Source organism: Syngnathus typhle, linkage group LG12, assembly GCF_033458585.1.
Source record: "Syngnathus typhle isolate RoL2023-S1 ecotype Sweden linkage group LG12, RoL_Styp_1.0, whole genome shotgun sequence".
Lineage (NCBI taxonomy): Eukaryota > Metazoa > Chordata > Actinopteri > Syngnathiformes > Syngnathidae > Syngnathus > Syngnathus typhle.
The window spans coordinates 3,219,646-3,242,727 of record NC_083749.1 but is presented as its reverse complement, the minus strand read 5'-3'; the positions used below and the strand labels follow the sequence as shown (position 1 = coordinate 3,242,727).

The 23,082-nt window shown below is 43.0% G+C and overlaps 1 protein-coding gene across 3 annotated transcripts in view; it reads right to left on the bottom strand.

Annotated features, from left to right (window-relative positions):
• The window catches only part of LOC133163045 (PALM2-AKAP2 fusion protein), a 30,360-nt gene extending 7,590 nt beyond the window's left edge, over positions 1-22,770 (bottom strand). For 2 of the 3 annotated variants that reach the window (XM_061292576.1, XM_061292577.1), the window contains exons 1-8: positions 22,433-22,770; positions 17,971-18,051; positions 15,961-16,082; positions 12,357-12,471; positions 12,253-12,274; positions 11,478-11,606; positions 10,040-10,867; positions 6,817-6,890 (exon numbers count right to left, since the gene is read on the bottom strand). In XM_061292576.1, coding sequence (XP_061148560.1) covers positions 6,817-6,890; positions 10,040-10,867; positions 11,478-11,606; positions 12,253-12,274; positions 12,357-12,471; positions 15,961-16,082; positions 17,971-18,051; positions 22,433-22,483 — 1,422 coding nt within the window. In that variant the 5' untranslated portion in view covers positions 22,484-22,770. The remainder of the gene's footprint in view (positions 1-6,816; positions 6,891-10,039; positions 10,868-11,477; positions 11,607-12,252; positions 12,275-12,356; positions 12,472-15,960; positions 16,083-17,970; positions 18,052-22,432) is intronic. The other variant, XM_061292579.1, reaches the window with a different exon arrangement.
• Positions 22,771-23,082: the final 312 nt, after the last annotated feature.

Here is a 23,082-nt window from a genome sequence, read left to right as displayed (position 1 = left end):
ATTGTATGTTTTCAAGTAACACAAAGTGCTTGAACGGAATCTAAAATAAGGAGGAATAGCGAAGGACACAATTAAGCGGAAATGAATCATAAGACAGGCAAATATAGACACACATGGAACATATGTGTGTCTCAGTCAGCTGTTGCTTTTTTAAAATGCTGCTTCTCTCGCTGGCTGTCACCATCCCAAACACATCTGGAAACTCTTACTGTGACGCACTCAGGTCACAATCACAAACATGCACGGCAACCCATCTGGGTGGGGCCATTTTAAGGGATGTAATACAGAACACAGAATAAAACTTGACTGAATGTGTCCTAGAAGAAAACATCTTCATTCTCATTTCAAAGGAGGCGTGTCTACTCTCTTCAGATTTGAATTGTCAGTCTTGTGATGTCACTTCCTTTTTAAATGACACTGAAACAAACCAATGCATGGATCTTTTAGTATCATCATCATAGCCACGTCTTTAGCACATTTTTGGCACACACATTTTTGGCACACATAGTTTAAATATGTACAGTACTCACTTGTTCTATCCACAAACCTCGAAAGTACGAAAGACTTAATCCAGGAATTTTCCCAAGCTATCTTTAGTTATAAAAGAGTTCCTTTGACTAGTTTCACTTCCAAGTAATCCTCAGATCTGCTCGCTCCAGCCTTCACCAGATTGTGGGAGTGCCGGACTTTTCCCTGGCCAAGCCTTTTCCTCTTCTTATTCCCCTCCTTTTCCTCCCCTCCCATGTCTTTCCTCTCCTCCACAAAGCCTCTCCTCTCTCAGCGGCATTCCTGCCGGCCGCTCGCTGAGACGTGATGTCATTGCGTGCCCGTGTGTGCGTATGTGCTCGCTCACTTTTCCAGATGCCCTCACGCACAAAGATGCCTTCTGTGGAGACGGGCCGGACCGGGCAGGCATCCATCCTCCCTATTACTGCCTACTCCTCCCTTCCTGGCTGAAATCAAGCCCTGCCTCTTTTGTACTAATGAACAGATGATGCATGAAGAAAGGTGGAAGAGATAATAAAATTTCTGTCATCGTCATTTTACGGCTGGTGACTCAGTCCCATGTACGGGATTGTTCGTCTTTCCCGTATTGACCTATTCAATTAAAATACACCCTGGGGACTCCCACCTTGGCAAGAATAATCACTTATGTCAGATTAAATGATTCAACACAGATATGAGTCCCATTTTTATATGCAACACTCCCGCCATGAGTTCACGTGTGTTTATGTTGTGTGAGTTTGGTAACCAGATCTCCGAAAGGGAAACCAGAGATACAAAGTCATGGCTCACTTTCTCTGGTGCTTACAAGCATGAGCTCAACATGGAAACACTTGCCATGAATGTCTAAAATCAATTATCAATATACTTGGAAATACGTCAGAAGGTATTTGAATACGTTCGAAAGTACCGAACGTATTTGAATACGTTCCAACGTACTTGCAAAGATATTTAAACGTGAGCTACCCAATTTGAGTCGTGCTACTGAACTCTTATTAGGCTAAAAATAAGCAAGTCCGAAAATAGGACGTTAACCTAATTATTGTATCTTGAGTTCAATCCCTGGATAGGATGTTAAACGATAACGGGTAAATGAGAATGACTGCAGACATACCATGAAAGAAGGGAAGGGGAGCACATGATGTTTTATTCACGTGGGTTTTCGTGCAACTGGGTCAATTCTAACGGGTCAATACAGAGCCAGCGCCCTGAGCAGTCTTGTGTCCCGGAAGTTGGTCACGATTGATCGAAAACATCAACTGTTAACAGCTCAGCAAGTTTTGTTCTTTAAGAGGTCTGACTTGAATCTTGCTTTCCTATTTTATCACAATGAAAAGCAAATCGCAGAACGGATTCCACATCACAAATATTCTAAACAGGAAACCTCTGCTAACTTGTATCTACGGATATGGGCCCCCTAACATAGGAAATGCACTCAAAACAAAAGGCCACCTGCACTACACCGCAACACACACAAACAATGTCTCGTCAGGCTCCACTTTATCAGGACTCCTCAAAATAAACCACAAGGAAGTTTCATTTTTGGATTCATATCATCCAACCAGTGCATACTTGATCCAAACAAATGTATGGCCGGATGATACGAGGTATCGGTACCATGACTACTCAAGAATGAAGTACTCAAACAAAATGTGACATCCAACCTAACCCTAACCCTACCCAAATGTATTGGGACACCTGATAGTGGAAAATCATGCCCCCACCTCCTTTATACCAATTAACCATCTCATAACCGATGATACCGACCGTATTTTTCGGACTACCACTAAAATGCCTTTAATTTTCTCAAAAATTGACAGTGCACCTTATAATCAGGTAACATTTGACTTATTTGCTGTACTGGTTTGTTTTCCTTCATGTGCAGAAATGCACCTAATAACCCGGTGTGCCGTATAACCCGGTGTGCCTAGGAATTTCCAAAATATCAAGACTGCGCCTTATAATCTGCTTTACAGTCAGAAAAATATTAAACTCTATTTGATGAAACAGTGGCATCCCACACAGACCCTAAGGGACCGTACATCTGTCTGCCCGGGCTTCGTGCATATTGCAGCACTCCCAAAGAATAACAATGAATGTAATTTCAGCTAGCCACCACCGCAGGCTACAAGAGCAGACCACAACTAAGTTCAGTTGGATTTTTGACTTGTGTGACAGAGGAATGCACTGCGGGTCTGAACTCATGGCTCGCTGTTTGTGTGTCTTACAACACAACCCAGACACCCCCCCGAAAAGACCCCTTGGTAAAACGACAACAAAGGGTCTAACATGCAGGCACGGAGACTCTCCAGGCTGAATGCTAATGCTACGCTTGAACACTCTAAGCAATGGAGAGTTCTTTTAGAGCAGGGAGGTCTGTAATCACACAGTGTGACCAGTTGAGCATTTTGCAGCTGGAGCCCAAATCTCTCTCTAGAATTTATATCGGGAACATACTTTGCTAGCCTCCAATGACGCTGTGTTTATTATTTATAATGTCAACTGCTTCAGGAATGATAGCAAAATGAGGTGTTCGGAATTTCCTTAACAGGCAATACTTTAGTGAGTGTACTGGATCACAGGAATCTAAACATTAGGAGAAATAATTCACTTATCACTTAGGATACAACAACGGACCTGACGTGGAAGCTGTATAATTGTTTTTTCTCAGTGGCCAGATAGAATAGAGCCAGTGACCAATATGGGTTCTCCTGCTAGCATCATTAAACTCTACCTAGCTGCTTGACACCATACTAGTCTTAAATGAACTACTTGGGGCAGAGAGCCACTAGATTAGATTAGTGACCGCAGGATAGCAGCTATGTTTAGACAGCTTAATGCACCTTCCAAAACACATCACAGGCTTCTTCTTATCACCCCTGACAAGGTGGTGAAACATTTCGCACCATAGAAAACCACTAAAATGACTTCAACATTTAACATATTGATCTGTCTCCTTGAAGATGATTTCAGTCAAAACCAAGTGACTAAGTCCTGTCAAGAGCAAAACAAAAGCGGACATGCTTGATCTTTGATAAATGGAATCTGACCTCATTATCCATCTCCAAATCTTCTAGAATGGACCTCGATCCATCCTGGTTGACAACTTCTTAGTCCATGGTTACCACTCCACCGTCTTTCCAGTGCTATCCTACTGCTTTAAGTCACTTTGCCGAGCTGAGAGCAGCATTGTGCTAATCACTTGTCTATTTCCGGAAACTAGCTCATAAGCCTGCAAATTTAGAGAGAGGAAGGAGGAAGAAAACACTTTGCCAGCCAACACGTCTGAGCCGCAGATTGACAGGAATTGTCCTTCCATCTGCCTGCTGCATTTGCAAAAACTTTGGAGAGAAAATTTCTCATGATTTCCTCTTCCACTGTATTTTCTATCCAGCTTGTTCGCTGTTTATGCACGCTTGCACTTTGCTTTGTGATAAATCAATGAGTGAGGCAGCATAGTGCACCGATTGCAGGTGGATGCTGCGGACAATGGCGGGTGGTGCGAGTTGGTCGTCACGTGATGGGCTTGCATTGTTTGATTTCCTGCATCCTTCTTGTTATTTGCTTTAATGGATGAAAAATACCAAAGCAAAATACAATACTGCGATGGAATGCAAAACAAATGTGATTGCAGGCTTTTGTTTTGACTGGCGGTTTAGTTTCCCGTAAAACGGCGATTAGATGAATTAAAGACTGAAATAAAAAGAAAATCCATTTGACAGATTCAACATGATGCTTGTGTGGTTCCTCTATCTCTCACTAAGTCGCCGTGAGTTGAAGTTTATTTTTGAACATGAGATCAACCAAACACAAAATCATTTTTTCACATTTTCACCTAATTTCATGTTATGCCAAGAAGACAAATAAATCAACATGTTCAAAAAAGGAAGAAGCTATTGCTTGTTTTTTCCTACCCCTTTTATACATCATAATTCTTAACATGGTTGCTGATTAGTTTTTTCGAGGTACAGAAACTTGATTTATCGTAGGAAGATCATTTTGGAAATTAGTCCAGTTTATAGTCCGGTTGAACCTGGAAGAGGAACCAGCAGGAAAAAAAAAAAAAACAGACATACGCGGAAAAAAACCCCAAAATGGACACAACGTGACAATGACTGAGGAGACACTGTGCTTAAAATAGCAACTCCTTAAAACCCAAACACTAAGAAAATGTTCTGTTTTGCCTGAAGGGCTCTCACATGCTTTCTGCTAAGCCATTTTTTTTTCTTTCTCATCCTCCACTAACATGGGCTGAGCCCATTAACTCGTAGTAAAACCCCAACTAAAAAGTGTCTCGATCAACATCAGTGCTCTTGAAACAAAACGCAATTCCTTCCTGGATGGCGGCCAGTGGCGGCACATCTACAGATGGGCCATTGAAAGGCCAGCGAGCTGTTAATGTCAACAACACTTGGAGCTGTGTGAGGGAGAACAGACTTCCTTCTTGCCCCCCTCCCGTTTCCCTCACCCCGCCTCGCAGTCCACTGCTAGCGACTACACCCTTCTCACACCTGCTTTTATCTCTCCTTGGAGCTTTACGTTATCGTCAGCACGTCCGCCCCGCTCATCCGTTCCCTCTTCAGAACCCCATTTCACCCCTTGACCTTGGGTCCTATCAACTACAGCTGTTGTATAACCTATGATTATGTCCTGTGTGAAGCTTTCTGGGAAGAAGGAGAGGTTTGGAAGGAAGAAGACTAGCCTTGATAACATTCTAGCACTTGGTGGTGCGGAGAAGGCTGGGAAGGCAAATGAACTTGACGTGACACTCCAATGTAATTTCAGGGTATCATGACTTGGCCATTTTGATTTTTTTCTTTACTGACGGTTGTAAAATAATATAATTTAGCAATGAAATAAAATAGCTGATGATGATGGACTGGCGAGCCAGCCGCTATCAATATTAATTGAACGCACAATGGCGAAAGAAGGTCAAGTCAGCATTTTATCAGAGGGCAGTTTTGTCCGAAACGAGACGTGAATCCAGAAACCCAGAACTGGAAGACAATCGTGCTTACCACTGCAAATGGTAACAAATACGCAACCATAAAAATTAGATAGGCAACAAATATTGCATTTACTCCAGATTGGAAACTTTGATGAACCAGTTTTTTTTAGTCACAACCAGCCTGTTAACTGTGCCACATCCGAATTGATGAAAAGTGGGTTAAGGTCATTCCGAATATAGGTTGAAGTATTGCGGAGGGAGGGCAAACCGTATTCCTCCATCACATTTCAATCGGTAACCAAAACAATGTTTAAAAAAAATAACATAAAAATGAAGAAACTTCCTGATATTCCCCATTTTAATGTTCGGCTCAGGAGCACAAAGACTGCATTGAGAATTCTGGTCCATTGACCTCAAGGGCTGCGGTATCTAGTGTCCTTCACACTTTCCAGCCAATCAATGCCATTGAAGGCTTATTTTGTTCGACACACATCATTCTTCTCATGACCAGGCACTGAAGTGTTTCTGCTCAAACAACTGCATTAAAGCTTCAGTCCAGCCTTTCACTCAGACACATGGAAGAGGAAAACAATGACCGGGATTCAACAATAACGCTTACCTACTGGCTGTCACTTCTTTGTCCTTTGTTTCTTGTTATGCTTCAACGTGGTAGAAGAGTCTAATGTTCACTCCGCTGTTGTCCGGCTTTAACAGTCGGCGGCACGCGCCAGTTTTGAGCATCCGGCTGCTCTCTGTTCTCTTCTGCTCGCTCAGCCTCCCGTCACTACCCCCCTACCTGCCTTCTCTCTCTCTCTCTCCCCCTCCCTCTCTCTCTCTCAGCACGCGTGCTGAATAATGCAGTTGGCGGGAGCGTGTTCGAAGCCCTTCCAGAGACAATCAGAGCGCCAGCGGCCGACTGGCCGGCACAATGGGGGCTGACCCTGAGCGGATCAGGTTGCCTCTGTGTGGAACGTCGTTTCAGTTATTCAGTTGCACAACAAGCTCTGGACTGAGGCGGAACTAATCATTGGGGGCCCAGGTAGACTTTCCACATTTAAGTGTTACTAAAGACTTTTTATCAAACCACCAGATCAATCTTGTGTTCTCAGAAATTGTGGTAAAACCATATAGCAAATTTACATAATATCATACCCCACAGTGAGTCTCAGCAAGCATCCGCCATTTTTAAGTGACAGCTGGTGTGCGGATTATTCAGAAGCCCCATTAACTCAAGGCCAGATGGTAAGCAGAGCTGCAGTGTTAGCATCACAGATTGCTGTTAGCGGTTACCAGCTAAAAGCTTTTGGTTGCAGAAAAAGATTGAGGTATTGCATAATTCCATGCAACTGATGGCATACACTCACCATGGCAGTGTGAGGAGATCTGCTCGCCATCTCGGCCTGATGACCATTGGTTGTTGTCCCGATAATCGCGAATCCTATGATAAAAATAAAACATAATAAATATACTAAATATATAAATAAAATAAAACAAGAGTGTACTGTACTGTACAGTTATTATAAAGAAAATCATTTTTAATAATAATAAAAATAATAATAAAATAAGATTTTTAAATAACCCAAAATATACTGGTGAATGTAGTGACGGTGTCATGGATCACATGATCTCATCTAATCAACAAATGAATGGAATATTTTATATCTGTCAAGGTTAGTATCTTGAATTAGGAAAAAATTGGGTGTCTTTTGCAGCTACATGCCTTAAAGAGGAACACTATAACAGGATGGTGTAAAAAAAACAAACATCAGCAGACAGTCAGATGCCGTATGTCACATGGTCATCGTACGAAGATGATTGCATTATCGTGGTTATTATCACACAGCTATGGATTGAATGGAGATGTCGCCTAGTGCTGGTCTCTAATATGATCATATCCTGCTGTAACGTTTTCTGTTCCGTGTGAGTCATGCTTCCGGTTCAATCGGAACTATTAGTATATTCATATAGCGAAGCAAATTTTGCTTGCTCTCAATTTATCTTCTTTGGTACTTACCTCACCTCTCGTGTATCGTACAGATAATCCGATCATAAGAAATTTCTGGTGTGTTTACAAAATAAATCAATCTAAGTCCCCACTACAGAGATTCCTGGTGATGAATAAATTTGAAATGTAATATTGATCATATATGCTCGTTAGAGGCAGTGTGGGTATTATCGGAGAAGATAGGGGTGCAGTGATTCTTTTTATTCCCGACAGCCAATGAAACAGTGAATGTTAAATAGAGAGACAGATGAAAGGAACAACAAGCAAGAGACAGCAGGGGCTAAACTGGAGAAACTCAGCTTTATTTGTCCAAAGATAGTGAGTGGATACAAACGTCAGAGAAAGTGCTGGGGGAGGAGGATGTGATGGTGAGATTGAAGAACCAGAGAGAGAAAGAGAAATGTGAACAATAGAAAATGGCTCCGTCTTTAAAATGAATAGTCCATACAATCATGGGGGCAGGCAGAGGGGAAGAAAGGGCGCCCCCTAGAGAGTTTAAGTAGGACTTCACTTAGCGGCAGTGGGGCTAACTAGCAAAAAACCCAGACCGGAAACTCAGCTCCTCATTTTTTTGGGGGCTCACGATATTTTGGTTATGATGAGTGTAGTGTGTATGCGGCGAGTAAAACAAAATTGGTCTCATTGTCTCTCGCAGATGGCTTAATTGCATGAATCCAATTTTTAAAATAAATGACATTTCCAACAGTTGCCAAAATCTGATAACATTGGTGGTCTGCGTGAGAAGAAAATTCAACATTTGCTGAGCATGCAGTTAATAGGCAAGCATGCACATTTATTGAGACGGTTAGTTTGGGAATCCTGCCTCTGCAAAACGGTTTGAACATCCTCACATGCCTTCAAGAGACATCTGCAAAAGGAATTAGCTGTTAGGAGTTCGCGTGAGGTTGCGGGAACAAAAGAATACTTGGGTGTATTGTTGCAAATGAGAGAGTGAAAAAATAGAATGGCAGATGACATTAAAACAAATCTAGAATATTGATCTATAGCGTACTATTGGTGAAAAAAAAAAAAGCTAAATAGCGCCTTCAGTATTTACATTCTGTACCTTCAGGAACTTTGACACAAGCTTTGCCTGGCCAGTCACTCAGCACTAAATAAAGTTTGTTTATTTTAAGGCATATTACTATTAAGCGATAACAGGTCCATTTGGAGAGGGGAGGAAATGTCGATTTTGGAATTTGCCATCACATCATTTGAATCTTTTGTTATACTGAGATGACGATAACGTGTTTTTACCGGCAGTCACGGGTGATTCATGAAAAAGTGGCAAGGGTACCTGATTATGGTAACGCACCTGAGCCACTAAAGCACCAACGGAATGTATTTTCTGGATTTGGATCCTGAAATTATCTGTAACGAACTCCCTCATATAATGGCTAATTCGCTTTGTTGAAATGTTTGCTCTGGAATGTTCCAAGATGCTTTGAACTAAGTGTTTCTAACTGTAATATTTATTTTGGTCGTAAAAGATGTGATCATGTGATCCAGGCCACATTATTGCAGCATCCTTGTAAAAATAAAAAAAAGCTGGCAGTGTCGGGGTGGTCCTCAGAAGCACTGGCAGACAACTTGAATTACATTGAGTTGTCTTACCGGTGGGTCGGCTGCCATTTTGTTTTTCTAAACCGTTTGTCCTCACATCTATGGACAATTTTGAGTTTTCAATTAAGCTGCGATGAAGACATGCTAACCAGTATACGAACATGGCAGTTATTAATTGAATGGTGTTTTCCAATGTGCTCATGAATTTGTGGTCTTATATACACCAAGACAAATGTTTGTACAATTCCTAAGGTGTTTCATGGCTTCTTATTCGGCTACAGAGTTAGGAAATGATTGAATGGGAGGAAATGATTTCATCGGTGGGGGAAGTTGATGCGGGGGGAAAAAAACAATGATGTTAAACTTCACTTCTTCATTGAAGGAACCATCCCAAAAAATGTCGTAGAAAATCTAATTGTTCGGGTGGAAGAATAGTGGAGGCACATGAAGAAACCAAGGCAACAAGGACCCTCCCCCTCTTCCTTTCTCCATACAAGTGTGTGTGTGTTTGTTGGGTGAAAGGAATTTATGGGACAAAGTGATAAATAATTAATATATATTTTGATATATTTTGATTGTGTGGTTCCATAGTGCCTGCTCGGGAACACGGTAGCTAACAGCGTGTGAAATCGAGCCAATTGTAGCCTCGCTTTGTCAAACAAACATGGATGCTTCTGCAACTATCTGTCTTTGTTTACCACGACCGGAGAGCAGCATTATATTAGTTTGCTGATTAGTTCGACTGGAACTTTCAGGAGGTCAGAGCCACCGTGTTGGCACAGGGGATTAACAAAAAAGCAGTAATGCACGGCTGGATGAAGGCGGAACAGCGTGAGAGGTCACGTGCGTGTGCGTCAATGTGAGTGTGGCAGCCGCTCAGTCCAAAGGAGGAGGAGCTTCAGTTAGTAATCATCCAAAGACAGAGGGAAAGGAGGGGTGTTGTGGGTAATTGTAAAAGGGAAGCGGAAGATTCAGTCACATGACTACGCAGCACTTGCAGCGTTTCCTCTTGTCTGTACCTGTGGCAGGGGTGAGGCCAGGAGGCGGGGCTTTGTTGGCTTCGGGGTTCGGCGGGGGCGAGGCGGCGCTGTCGGGCTCGCGGCCCTCCGACGAGAGTTCCGTGCTGACGGCTTCGGACGTGGCCGGCCGGCCCGACACCAGGTCGGCCGCCGTGCCGTCGATGATGGACATGTCGGTGACCGTCTTCTCCCTCAGAGATTTCTCGTCGTCTTCGTCGATCAGGACCACCTCGGCTTTGACGGCGCCGTCGAAACCCAGCAGCCGCCGGCTCTCGCTAGAGTCGTCCAGGTCCTGGTAGCCCATGAACACCATGGTGACCGGGTGCTCTTCGCTGGCTTGGGGCACGAAGATGACCTCCGGGTCCGGGTGGGCCGAGGGGCCGGGTTGCGTCATGATGGGAGCCGGGGATGGCGGCATCATGCCTAGCCGAGTCTCCCTCTGGAGGATGACCTGGGCCGGCGGGCTCGACGGGATGGAGGGCGGGGCGCAGGACGGCGGGGACAGATCGTCCGCGGCCGTCGGTGAGACGTAGGCCTGCGGGGCGGCGGGGGTAACCAACACCTGACCCCTCCTTTCATCTCCAGCTTCGCCGGGTCGAACCGCCCTCTGGATCAGCTGGTCGACCTGCGAGGAGCTCCACCCGTTCTCCACCGAGGTTGTGGACACGCCCCCGGAGGACGAGATTTCGTACACGACTTTCCGGCCGTCGTCGTAGACCTTGATGCCGCGCGAGCCCGCTTCGGAGGGGTTCACGCGGTTCGATGACAGGACCCGCCGTTCGCCCGTCTGAGGGTCATGCTGCACGTTGATCTCCATGGCAAACATTGCTGTTAGAAGGGGAGGGAGGGGGGTTGAGGGAAGAGTGAGAGGGGGGGGGGTGAGGGAAGTGTGAGGGGGGTGGAAAAAGTGGAAGGAGTGAAGCGTGAAGATGGGGGAGACAGGCTGATGAAGCTTCAAGTCAATTACAACGCTGAGCCTTTTGGGCACAACATCATTACCGCTTGGGTCAATACTGGCGTATCAAATATTTTACTTTGATAAATAATAATTAGCACGAAATAATTAAACTAATTCAGACAAATTACTAATCTAAGTTCCCTGAATCTACCTTGACTCTACTCCCTGAAATACTTCGTACCTAAAAATGTCCAATGGCCCACCCGTCCACAAATACACAAACTAACCAAAACATGAATAAAAATAGGAACTAGTAAACATTTTAAAAGTTTAGGAATGGTTAAAATGTGTTCCCGACTGAGGGTGGATTTCAACGTCCGTTTTTTTAGCATAATATTGACCTGTGACCTTAACAAGCACGTATGGCCAAGTCCTAACCTGGCCGTCTTTGCGTGTATCTAATCCAACTTGGCCGCATCCCAAACCCTTAAACTCCCTCCCTCCCTTCCTTTCCTCTCCCCTCACCCTCTGCATCCTTACCGGGTCTGGGAGTTGCCTTGTCTCCAGGCGCAGGTGGGCCGGTCCGAAGCTGCGTGGCCGGGACGAGTCGCTCGGGATCGAGGTCCGCGCCGTCCGAGAGAGGAGCGGACGTGCAGCCGGTGGCCTCCACTGAGCACGAGCACAAAGGGGAGGAGGGGGAGGGTGGCGGTGGAGGGAGGTCAGTGTAAAAGATAGTCAGTGATGTTGGAGGCAATGACACGTACACACACAGACACACACACACACTATCTAACCGTCCATTTTTCACATGTGTGTCCCCGACAACTGCAGCACCCCAGAGGTTCAAGTGCTTATGCAGCAAAAGCGTGCATGTGTGTGTGACTGCTTTGTGTGTGTATTTGTGTGTTTTTGAATGTGTGTGTGATGGGAAGAACAAAGCGGCAGGGGCTTACAGGGCTTTTTGGAGAATAGTGCTGGGGATAAAGCCAGGCTGCAGACTCATGGCCTTGTGTGAGTGTGAGTGTCAATAGTCTTGCTGAGCACGATGTGTGTGTGTGTGTTTTAGCGCCAGTGTGTAAGTATATATGTGTGTGTGTGTATGCGCTCTGTTCATGGCAATCAGAGTGTGTGTTTGAAGGTTCATGGGCGCTCTCTGGCCCGAATCGCTCCTGCCTCAGCGAGATTATTATCCAAACAAACACACACTGACACATGCACACACATTTGGGGACAACAGTGATGACAACCTTGGGAAGAACAATGATACTATTAACTTTGTGTATAGAATCTTGTGTGTGTTTGTGATTGATCATACCTCCATCATTTGCCATCAGACTCTGAAAAACAGAAAGAATAACCTCATCAAAGTGGAATGTATCATTTTGGAACCTTTTTTTTTTATATTTACGAGTTCTGTACCTTCTGCATATCTTCAATCGTGCGTTCCGTCTCCTTGAGACGTTCCCGCAAAGATCGCTCTTTGGCTGAAATCAAAGATTCTTCACACTCAAGTGCGCCGATTTCAGATTCCAGCCTACAAACACACAAATAGCACACTTTTGGTCGATATTGGAGAGCTTTGCTGGTTCCGACTCGCATCTTGCAGCTGCTTAAAAGAGTCAGTCCAAATTCAACTCAACACAATCGCCAATTTGTGTGATAGTGACAGTTGGCTGTACGTCTCATCCCAACCTCAACCATGTCAATTATAATTACAATTTCCAACAATATCCTGCAGCATGTGTTCTTTATCTTGAAATCTAAAATAACAAAATACTTTTGGATGACATTTAGGACACCACACGAGGATCCCCCAAGCATTCACTCATTTCTAAGACACGTACTCCAACAAACTCGCACATGGGGACATTAAAAGATGGATGTTACAACAATAGGAGGAAGCGGTTTGGGAGGAGAACCACGCTTGCTTCCTCACTGCCTGCCACCACTTGCAACAATCCTCTGGGATGCAAAGAATGCATGTGCCATAATTATGTGTGAAGTTTAGCTTCATCAGCTAGCATAAACTGAGAATTGCCAGAACAAACTAAGGTTTGTGATAAACAACAGACATGATATTCTTGGGTTTTGGTCTTCCAGAGCAGTAAAAAGAAAATGAGAAGTCTCCTTATCTGCAGACAGTTGGACCGCATGAGACAATGGGTTTTAAACGCAATTATGTTGGATGATGGACCTATAATCTTGCTAATTAGCAACTAGCCATTCTCGGAAGCTCAAACAAGAACAAGGGATAGCAGACACATCTTACTGAACCACCACTTTAGGAACTTAACAAGAGGTTAAACTCTTTGATTACTTTCATTACTTTAGAAAAACACAGTTTCATATCAAATGTAATGTCCCCTCCATGGTGTTTTGGCAACGGTACAAGGCTACGCTATTATTTGTCACTGGCACCCCCTTGTGGCCAAACCAGAAACATGGCTACAGTAGAGACTAAGTAAATATGTGCAGTGATATTATGTCATGAATTCTCTTTAGATCATTGTCCATTAAATGATTATTTTATATCGTTTTTGTATATAAAGTATAGCTGGTAGCGGCAATGCTTAAAGAGAACTCGCCGTCAGCGGTGTCAGCCAACCGCAGGCGAGTTGCCATGGATACGCCCGGTTTTCCACATCACTCGGGACATAGAAGAGTGCATATCTGATTTTATGTGTGGTGGTGGTGGACTGCTCGCCTATGCCCACATGCGTCGGAGATTGAGAACCCATCCAAACGACTGATGCTATGGAGGCAAGAAGGCCGAGGCGCTAACCACGCGGTATAGAAGGGAGTATTTTTACACGTTAATTCATGTGTGCTGTATGTGAACTTTCCTTCTGGGTGTACTACTTCTCTTGGGAGCCAGTTTCCCAGATGTAGAGCTGCTGGAAAGATCACGTTGGTTGAGGTAAGCCTCAGCAAACCAACAGTGCCAGTGAGCCACCATTTCCCCAAGAATTGAAAAAGATGGAAAAGAAAAATTCAAGTGGTATCAGTATCGGTAGTCAAGAGTTGAGTATCGGTCTGAAGTATCGAACATCCCTTTTATAGATGATGTATGTATATCTCTAAGCTAAAAATAATGGATCGACTTTCTCTAAAGTACAAATTATAATCTTTGTTTTCTGTTCTAGCTCCAGTCTGTTTATGGCTCTTTTGTGCGTTCAGCTGTAAAGATAATTTGTTTCTCCGATGAAGCCATCCGCTCCTGGGAAATTACTCGACTTGATGCATTTTGGTCTGCACTGTTATTGTAATGCAGTGGAAATGAAAGCATCAGTTTGTCTAAATTACACGGCGGTTACGTCAAGCAGAAGATGAAAGCAGTTTTGGGGGTTTTGTCTACTGCAACTGGTGGTGACGGAGGTATATCAAGAATGTTAGCTTCTCATACTGCTGTCGATCGAAGTATGAAAAACTACAGTGGGTGTTAATAAAGCTTCTTTTTCCTCATTCTCTTGTTGATTTAGCGAGATTTGGAAACGGCCATACTCGCTAACTGTGTGTTTGTCCTTCAGGCAGTGTCAGTGTCCGGTGCTGCACACAATGATGCCTCTTTCTTTGCTTCCCAAGTTGGTTTATGACCCCCCCCCCCCCCCAGAAAAAAATAAAGTCCTTTAGCACCATTTTTGGTTGGGGGGGCGTCCATATGTGTACATGACAAAGATCATGTGTTCCTCTTGCTTTATTTTATTTTCAGTGTAAGGGTTACACTAACACAAGGACGCCATTGTGTAACTGTTTTCATAATTTGATTCATTTTTTTTCATCATGATGTTTGAAATATTTGTTTTGCATCAAAATCTGATTTGGTGGTAATTCTGGTTCAATTAGATTATTTTTTATTCATCTCTGCTCTTATAATACAAAAGATTCAATTATGTCTTGGTCACTTTGGATCATAAAAGTTTCCGTTGGTGCACATGTTACGAGTTCAACAGTTGTAAAAAGAACACGGGCGAAGATGCCTCCCGGGCTTCTGTGCATTTTGTAACAAAGCGGGGGAGCCTAATTTGGAAATGTTTACAGGAGGAAGGATTTGTAAGCGGTCATACTTTCTCCCCCGCTTGCAATCAATCCAATGTCCAATCCGTAGCGGTTGCTGAGGTTGAGGATCGTAAATTATAGATGTCCTCACAACAGCTTCCAATCTGGCAACGTAATTCGTGGACCTTCATTATAATTGTGGTTAAGCATTGCAAACAAAAAACGCTTTGTGCTTTGAAATGTGAAAACCTGAGATGAGTAAACAGTTATCGGTTACAGATGTGCTAGCATTAGTCGTATTTACATAAGTATATGGACGCTTATTAAATATGTTACAAAAGCCGCTTTGTCGGCGGCCATCTTGTGACGCCATATTAATCAAAATCGGAACTCTTTAAAATGAGTTAACTCAACACAGGAATGTAGGAAATAAACTGTTACTCTTTTGCTTTTCTTAATGAAAGCAAAACAAACCACAAGTAAAATATCTCCTCGCTGAGAAAAAAAATATATCGAACAACACGGTCATTCAAGTTGGAGAGAAGCGACAATTTGCTCCACAGTCCTTTGAGCATTCACGACTGCTGTTTACCTTCGAGTGCCAATGTTATCCTGGCGCCTGTGGCCACTGGTGACGTTTCCGTTATTTCAGCTCTGATGATAAGCTGCTGCTTTACAAAGCCTCTTTCACCAATGGATGAGGGAATTGTGTCAAAACCCGTATTCCTAAACTATTTAAAAGCAGTCACTAAAAATACACAACTAAAATAAATATAGGTGTTCATATTTTGATGAATTACTAACTTCACACAAGAGAATATTTCTGAAGTGTCACGTGCGGTATTACAAAATTAGAGCTCTATTTTAAGACCCTGATTGACACTTCAAATGCGACTGATGTCTTCAAACGAAGCTACATTTTTGTTTGCACTGCTGCATAAAGAGAAAGAGGAGTCATTGAAAGTCGTAGGATGGAAAGATTTAACCTTGGCTGGGCGGCAGAATTGAATTTGAAATCAAACAATACCTGTGTATCATGGTTTCCATCGTCTTCCCGTGCTCCTCGTCCAGTTGCAGTTGTTTCCTCCTTGTCTCTTCTTGTTCTGCCGCCATTCCCTGAAGGAGCCATCGCTCCCGCATGGCTTTGGACTGCAAACAGATATCTCAGGTGAGTTCCTAAAAATAGTGCTCGGCTTCAGCTAGACTTGTTCGTCTTGAACGTGCTGCAGCTGAGATGAATTAACCAGTTCCTGTGAAACCCGAAATGGCTTGAAATCGATCCATGGTGCACACCGCCTGAAACGAACCAGACTCCATCTCACCCTTATATGGATAATCACCAAGAAGTGCGATTGCCAGTTATAACGTCAACATCAAATACAAAGCAGATGGTCTAAAGTAGTCGATGTGGTTCTGCGTTTAATATTAAAATCATTAAATGTAATGTTGTCTTCAAAGTTTGGTCTCTGTGTTGTTACCACAAAAGAGTTCAACATGAACAATTCAAGACATTTACTGTCACATGGTACAATGAATTGCTCGTCTCCAAATGTTAGAAACGACAGTGGTTAAAATTATACACTCACAATGATTGCACAAAGAAACTCATTCCCATGTGAGTCACTCCAAACTGCTTTCAGATCGTGACAGCTGAGCGTTTTGCTTCTTGTGTGTGCTTCCTGTCCATTTACCGTATTCTTTGGACTATAAGGCCCATTTTTATGTCAAATCAAATACATTTTGCTGACTTGTGAAGTAATACACCTTATAAACCGGTGAGCCTTATAACTGAGTTGCCTGGCATATATAGAAATTTCCCAAAATAAACCCGCTCATCAAGAGTGTGCCTTTTAGTCCCCAAAATACACTTCTTGTTTTTGCAGACCACTCGATCCAATGTGAGAGGCCCAGCTGTCCTTATCAAATCACTGACTTGTAGTCTCCTTTTCTTCTCTCGGTGTACCAGGCCTCCCTGGAGGGCGTACTACAAAGCCCGCTTCATGCTTCTTGGCTGCGTGGCACTCAGACGTAATGGCCATTTAATGGGACTGTGTGACCAGATGCTGATTATATCAAGTCGGCCGGTGGTGGTGTATGCATGAAAAGTAAACACAACAGTGTGCTGACTCAAGAGGGGGGGGGGGGGGTGAGTCCGATAGTGCAGATTCTGCAGTCACACTATTGATATTTCATCAATGCCTTTAAAAGATTTAAAAATATTACCGGCACACCCGATGCCGTTTATATAGCGGAGATATTCTGTAAAGCCTCACAAAATTTAAACTCATTCCTAATCTTGCAGCTGTGTTTTTATGGCCCAGATGTCCTTGCGATGAATTTTTGAAACCTTGAAAAAAGCTCTTGTTTAAGTTGATACCAGTAATGCGGGAAAAAAAAATACTCAATACTTTTCAATTATTTATGAGATGGTAAAACATAATGGAGTTGCAATATCTCCCTGTGGTGGTTTTGCATTATGCTCACGTTGCTGGAAAACGAGTCCAGTTATGAACTTAATATAGCGCTTAATGTTTCATCTATTAATATTATTTTGGTTCAAGTACATCAGCACGAAGGACTCTATCATATTGTGACCGACACTTTAACGGCCGGAAACATTAAGTACGCATGGCTTTAATCAACAAGGCTTTTGTCAGTCTTTCCATAAGTGGGTGTTTAAAGATGGAAACCATCGGTAGTTAGGAATTACGTTTACTAATAAAGGACTCTTTTATGCCAAGTGTTTAAGGGCCTTTAATTAGAGAAAGGAATGTATTTTATTTCCACTCGCTGGATATTTATAGCAAAACAGGAACTTGCGGCCATTTTCCCACGCATGCTACATTGCAGCAGTGTTTGAAATCAATTCACATGGGGGGGCGGAGTCTAATCGATATCAAATTTATGACGCCATAATCCAGGTTGATGTGTTTATTCTTGTCAATGTTAAATCAATTCTCTGAAAGGTTTTTTTTATCACTGGGTGTTTTTGAGGATACCATTAGAGTGTTTGTTATATATAAAAAAAAACTACAACCTTGAGCTGCTGTAGTTGCAAAACCAACTCATCGAGCTGACGTCTCTTGTCTTCAATCTCGGTTTGACGTTTTCGTTTTTCCTGCGTGACACAAAACAAATAACATTAAAACATACATTCATCTTTTATAATGTTTATCCTAAAAAAAAAAAAAAAATCACTCTATATTGGTTGCCACTTTAGTGAAAACAGATTTTCTTTGAAATGGGGTGAAAGCTCCTTAACAGAAGTGGACATGGAAAAAAAAAATGGTGTCACCGAAAATAAATGGGAAAGTAAACAAGACGACGTAGCCCTGCGTGGGGTAGAAGGGCATGGGAGTATATAGCTGTCTCACACTCACACACATCCTGTTTGCTTTAAATAACCACAGAAAATCCCCAAAATGTGCACGAACGTTACTCAGTTGCATTTGCGGACTTAGCAAAAACTTATCTCATAATATCAAGAAACAACAAATAGCGTCAAATCTAAACTGTTCTGCTCTATTATAATGCCACAAAGATTTCTAGCATGAAGACCCGAGTGAATGGTTGGACAAAACCATTCAGTGCTGACTCTGCCATTCCCACCCTTTCATTTTGCACACAAATTGAACGTTTGGCTACTCCACTGACATACTCCATTTTTGCTCCTTTGACCTCGTTTGCCCCTTTTTTGCCAACGGAAGCCTGTGCAGCACTTAAAACAATAAGATAGGACAAATCAATCCGAAGTGAGACAAGAATTTTATCAGGGTTGCTGGAAGAAAACTCCATGATGTCATGGAATGGAAGTAAGTGCAACAGAGGAAGGGGCGCGGGCATAAGTGGCTAGTCTTGTAGGAAAAGTTGACGCTGCGTCTACATTGGCAGCAGCACAATGCAACATAATCTGCACTGAATAAAACACACACACACTCACAAAGTGGAGGGAAATCCACTGGTAGCAAAAACAACACTTCTGCGGACTCATGAAACAATCTATATTTTGAATATATAAATAAATATTAAGATCGGATCTATTTCTAAGTTTGGATTGAAAGAAAATCCACAACACTGGCAATAGTTTCCCCCTGGAGAGCACATAATCCTCCCACTCGGGAAAATATGTTGACATTCTTGAAGACACATTGAAAGCTTCTCACAATCTGAATCACTCAGTCTCAGCTACCCCCCTCATAAACAGATAATCATTTGTCCTGCTACTGGTGACACACTTCAGGAAAAAAACAAATCAGTTCCATCTTAGTAGTTGATAAGAATAAAGTAGAGAATCCATAAAAAATGTAGAATCTTAATAAGCAGGCACAATAAATTAAATTATATGAACCATCAAGGGAGATCTGTTTGAACCCCTCTTGAAGGAACGAGAGGGACAACACAGATGCTTCACATTCTCCACATTCCAACCCACACTAAAGAAACATCTCCCTGAAGATCATCTTCCATTCATGCCGCAGAATTCAGAACCTGAAATGGACTTTGAAGGCAAGAACTACACCTGCAAACTACATTCACCTCCAATACTGCAACTTTAGCTTGTAACCTTAACGAACTTTCTTACCAACTGGTGTCGGGAAAGGCAAACTTGGCACACGACAAACGCCCGGGGTGCCAATGTCATGCGATAGCAGCACCAGGTGTCGTCTGCACTAGCATATGTATGCTAACTCTGTAGACTGGTACGTATTTCTGGCCGTCATATAAGTACAGGAGACGCCCAAACATGCCTACGTGGCGGCCATCTTGGCAGGAATAATTTTTCCATCAAAAAGCTACATGTTTGTCGGCGCGTTAGCTTAGCATCGGCATGCAGCTCAAAAGGAACCGTGTTGTATCTTCATTTCTATGACTTTTATTTGCCATTTGGCTCAATATGTCAACATCCCACTGTCTCTTGTCCCATTTAAATGCTGACCAATCACATTCATAGACGCAACTATTCAGTAGGCCCAAAACAGCTGCTGCTAATTTTGGATGGTATGCAATGCCTGTCGTGTCCAAGACCCTCGTCTACCGATAAACTCGCCTTCCGTTCCTTCCCCATTGCCTGTACCCTACCAAGATTCCGTTTACTCCTCGGGTCACAAATCTCAACACATGCTAGCTCTAGCTAATGCATCCCCCACCTTTTCACTTGGCCCCGCTAAGACCCTCACTAAGTGGAACCAGAGAGTGTCCAGCATCCGTTACGATCACTACTAGCAATCTGTGGTTGAACCCGGTGTGCTTTCGTAGTTAAAGACCTATTATTTTTTACAAGATTGCAAATATGAGTTTTCCAGAGGTCGGCTGTTTTATCTAAATCTTTGATCCGCCGCAGTTCCTGTCTGGCGGTCAGTGCCTGGAGATGTCATGTCTCCTCCGCAAAGTCACACACTGGGAAAAAAAGATTGCGGTGTGTTTGAGGACAGCTTAAAGTCCAAAGTGCTGACCTCATCTGTGTAAACATGTCCTAGACGCAACAGTATGACTAATGTGTTCACACGTTTGACGGGGATTGGCACCATCGGCCAATTAGAAACTTTGATCTTCATACCACATACACGCATGGACACACATATACAAACATCAGTTCTTTAGGAAACCCTGAGCAAGATTCTACTCCCCCAACTACAATAATGACATGTTAGGGCCATGTCGATTACAGGCCTGGATTTAAAAGCATGACATCAACTTAATCTGAGCAATTAGTAACCACAGAAACCGGCAACGTTGGCATTCGATAGGCTGTAATCAGTCTCAGACAGTGGGAATTCCGAATAATGCTCGCAACATGGCCCTGACTCTCCTTAGTGAAGTAGTTCAAAACAATTTTCTTTTTACAGCATGTATCTTGTCAGTGAAATAAAGTTATTGAAACAACAGTATATGTATGTTAAAGGTCGTAGGTCATGGGTTCCATTAAGTCCATGTCTGTAATATTCAAACATGTCCAAATCATTGCATTTTTCCCCACAAGTTGATTCCGTGGTCTTTAACGGGGGAAAATTACGGGAATTGAGCTTTTCCGTACTCGATCGCAATTACCCGTACATGAGTCGTCAAGCCAGTCCCAGTATTATAATTGTAAACACGGGATTAATAAATTTCATCTATAGGATTCTTTTAAATTTTCAAACCATCAATCCATTATTTATAAAGTATTCTAATAAACGTCATCAATAAGAAAAGCTTATTCCAGCTACAATGTCAATTCTTCCATGTAAAATTCAAAACTCCTGATATATCCATATATGGGCTAAGGAAGTTAGCTATTCTCATTCAACGTTCTAGTAATATCCTGGAGCGCAATTTCTGAAGCGCTAACTTGTTCCGATAACCTACTTACTACACCTTTCAAGTTCTTGCAGTGACATAATAACGACGACAGTGATGTCATGATTATTACGAAACACCGAGAGGACAATCGATTGATTGGCTCCCGTATTTACATTAGACCGAAAATACTTAACACATTTGAAGGCTTACAGAGTGCTTAGCGACCTCGGAGAATATTCAGAAGTGTATTAGTAAGGCTCTCGTGGGTTTGCTTAAGAGCCATTAGTGCTGTTTCAGTCTTTGGGAGATGAGACAGACCGGCTCAGATGATTCACGAGCAAATAACAGCACAATGTTCTTTATATGATGGATTTTGGCACCTCAAGCAGAACCTCAAGTAGGATATTTCTACTCTGACTACACGGCTCAGCTGCAGCCGTAATCTGCATGCTTTGCAAAAATGGTTTTTCCTGGCCATGTGTATAAAACTACAAAATGTGGCCACCAATGAGAACTTTCCATTTTGTACCATGCCAAGCTGGTGGACATAAATGAGGCCTGGTACGACTGGCTAAAATAGTTTCTCCATCTGCAGCCGCCAATGCTGCTGTTCCCCCTTACTTGTGTCATGGGAATGTGTGTGTTCCTCTGCCACTTTAGTGTGTGTGTGGTATGCTTTGGTTATAGCTGGCGCCAAATTTAGTCACAGGTCCGACTATCAGCAGACACTTCCCCAGATGCCTCTGTCCTTCATCACAAAACATGTCCTTATCGTTCATTCCCATCAAGCAATTTAAGAAAATAACCCAAAACAATCAGCAGATTTATTATTATTAAAATATTACAATTAAAAAAATTCTTAGTTACAGTCCTAATATCAAATACTAAAAATGAATTCAAATTAATGAATGCCATTTATTTGACCCAAGACATTACTTTGAACCCCCAAATGCATACACACACACACACACTTTTCCCTTTAATCCGTTCCATCAATTGAATAATTCCATCAAATTAAAGCAGATGAAACATGAATGAATGTAGCAGTAGATGAGACACCGGTTGCCCAAAAAGGCTGCAGGACTTCAAAGATACTCCATAGATGGCAAAGTGAATCAAAAACACACAGGTAGATGAAAAGCTGAACTCATCTGAATTCTTCACAGGCACATGACCAATGCAAAAAAAAAAAAAAAGATGATCTGGGCACTGTGACTTACCGCCAAGGCCTGCAGCCTCTCTTTGTGGAGCTGAGCCTCCTCGCACGACATCCTGAGAAGGGGAAAGCAGGGGAGAGGGGAGGAAGGTGGGGAGGGTGAAAGGAGAACGAGAGGTGAGACCTGGGGAGAGCTGAGGTCCTAAATGTGACTGATGAAGGGTCAGGGGGCGGGGGGGCACAGCGGGTGTCCGGATAAGGTCCTTCCTCGGGAATAATCCAACAGTTGGTGGACAGCTAGCAAAGATCTCTCATTGACTGGCCATGAGCCTCCCACTCTCTGTCGCGATCAGAGACTCGTTCTTTTGGCCCGCCGTCTCTCCTCCCATTCGCTCCCTGCTTCCCTCCCTCTCTCTACTTTTAGGCAAGAGCCATGTGTGACTAAACAGCTGGGAGGAGCAGCTGAGGGAGAGTGAGGGAGGTGTATGGGACGAAGATTTACGAGGAGTAAATAGATAGTGGGAAAAAAAAATACTTTTACTTTCTGTCTGAAGCGATATCCGGCATGTAAAGCATCTGCCTTGATTTATTTATTTTTTTTCCAACCGAAATCGACTTTCCAGAACATATTTTCGACTTGTATTTATTTGAGCGGTTTTGACATGCAGGTCTTGTTGGAGAGAAAGCAAAACACAACCTCATCAATCCTGGTTG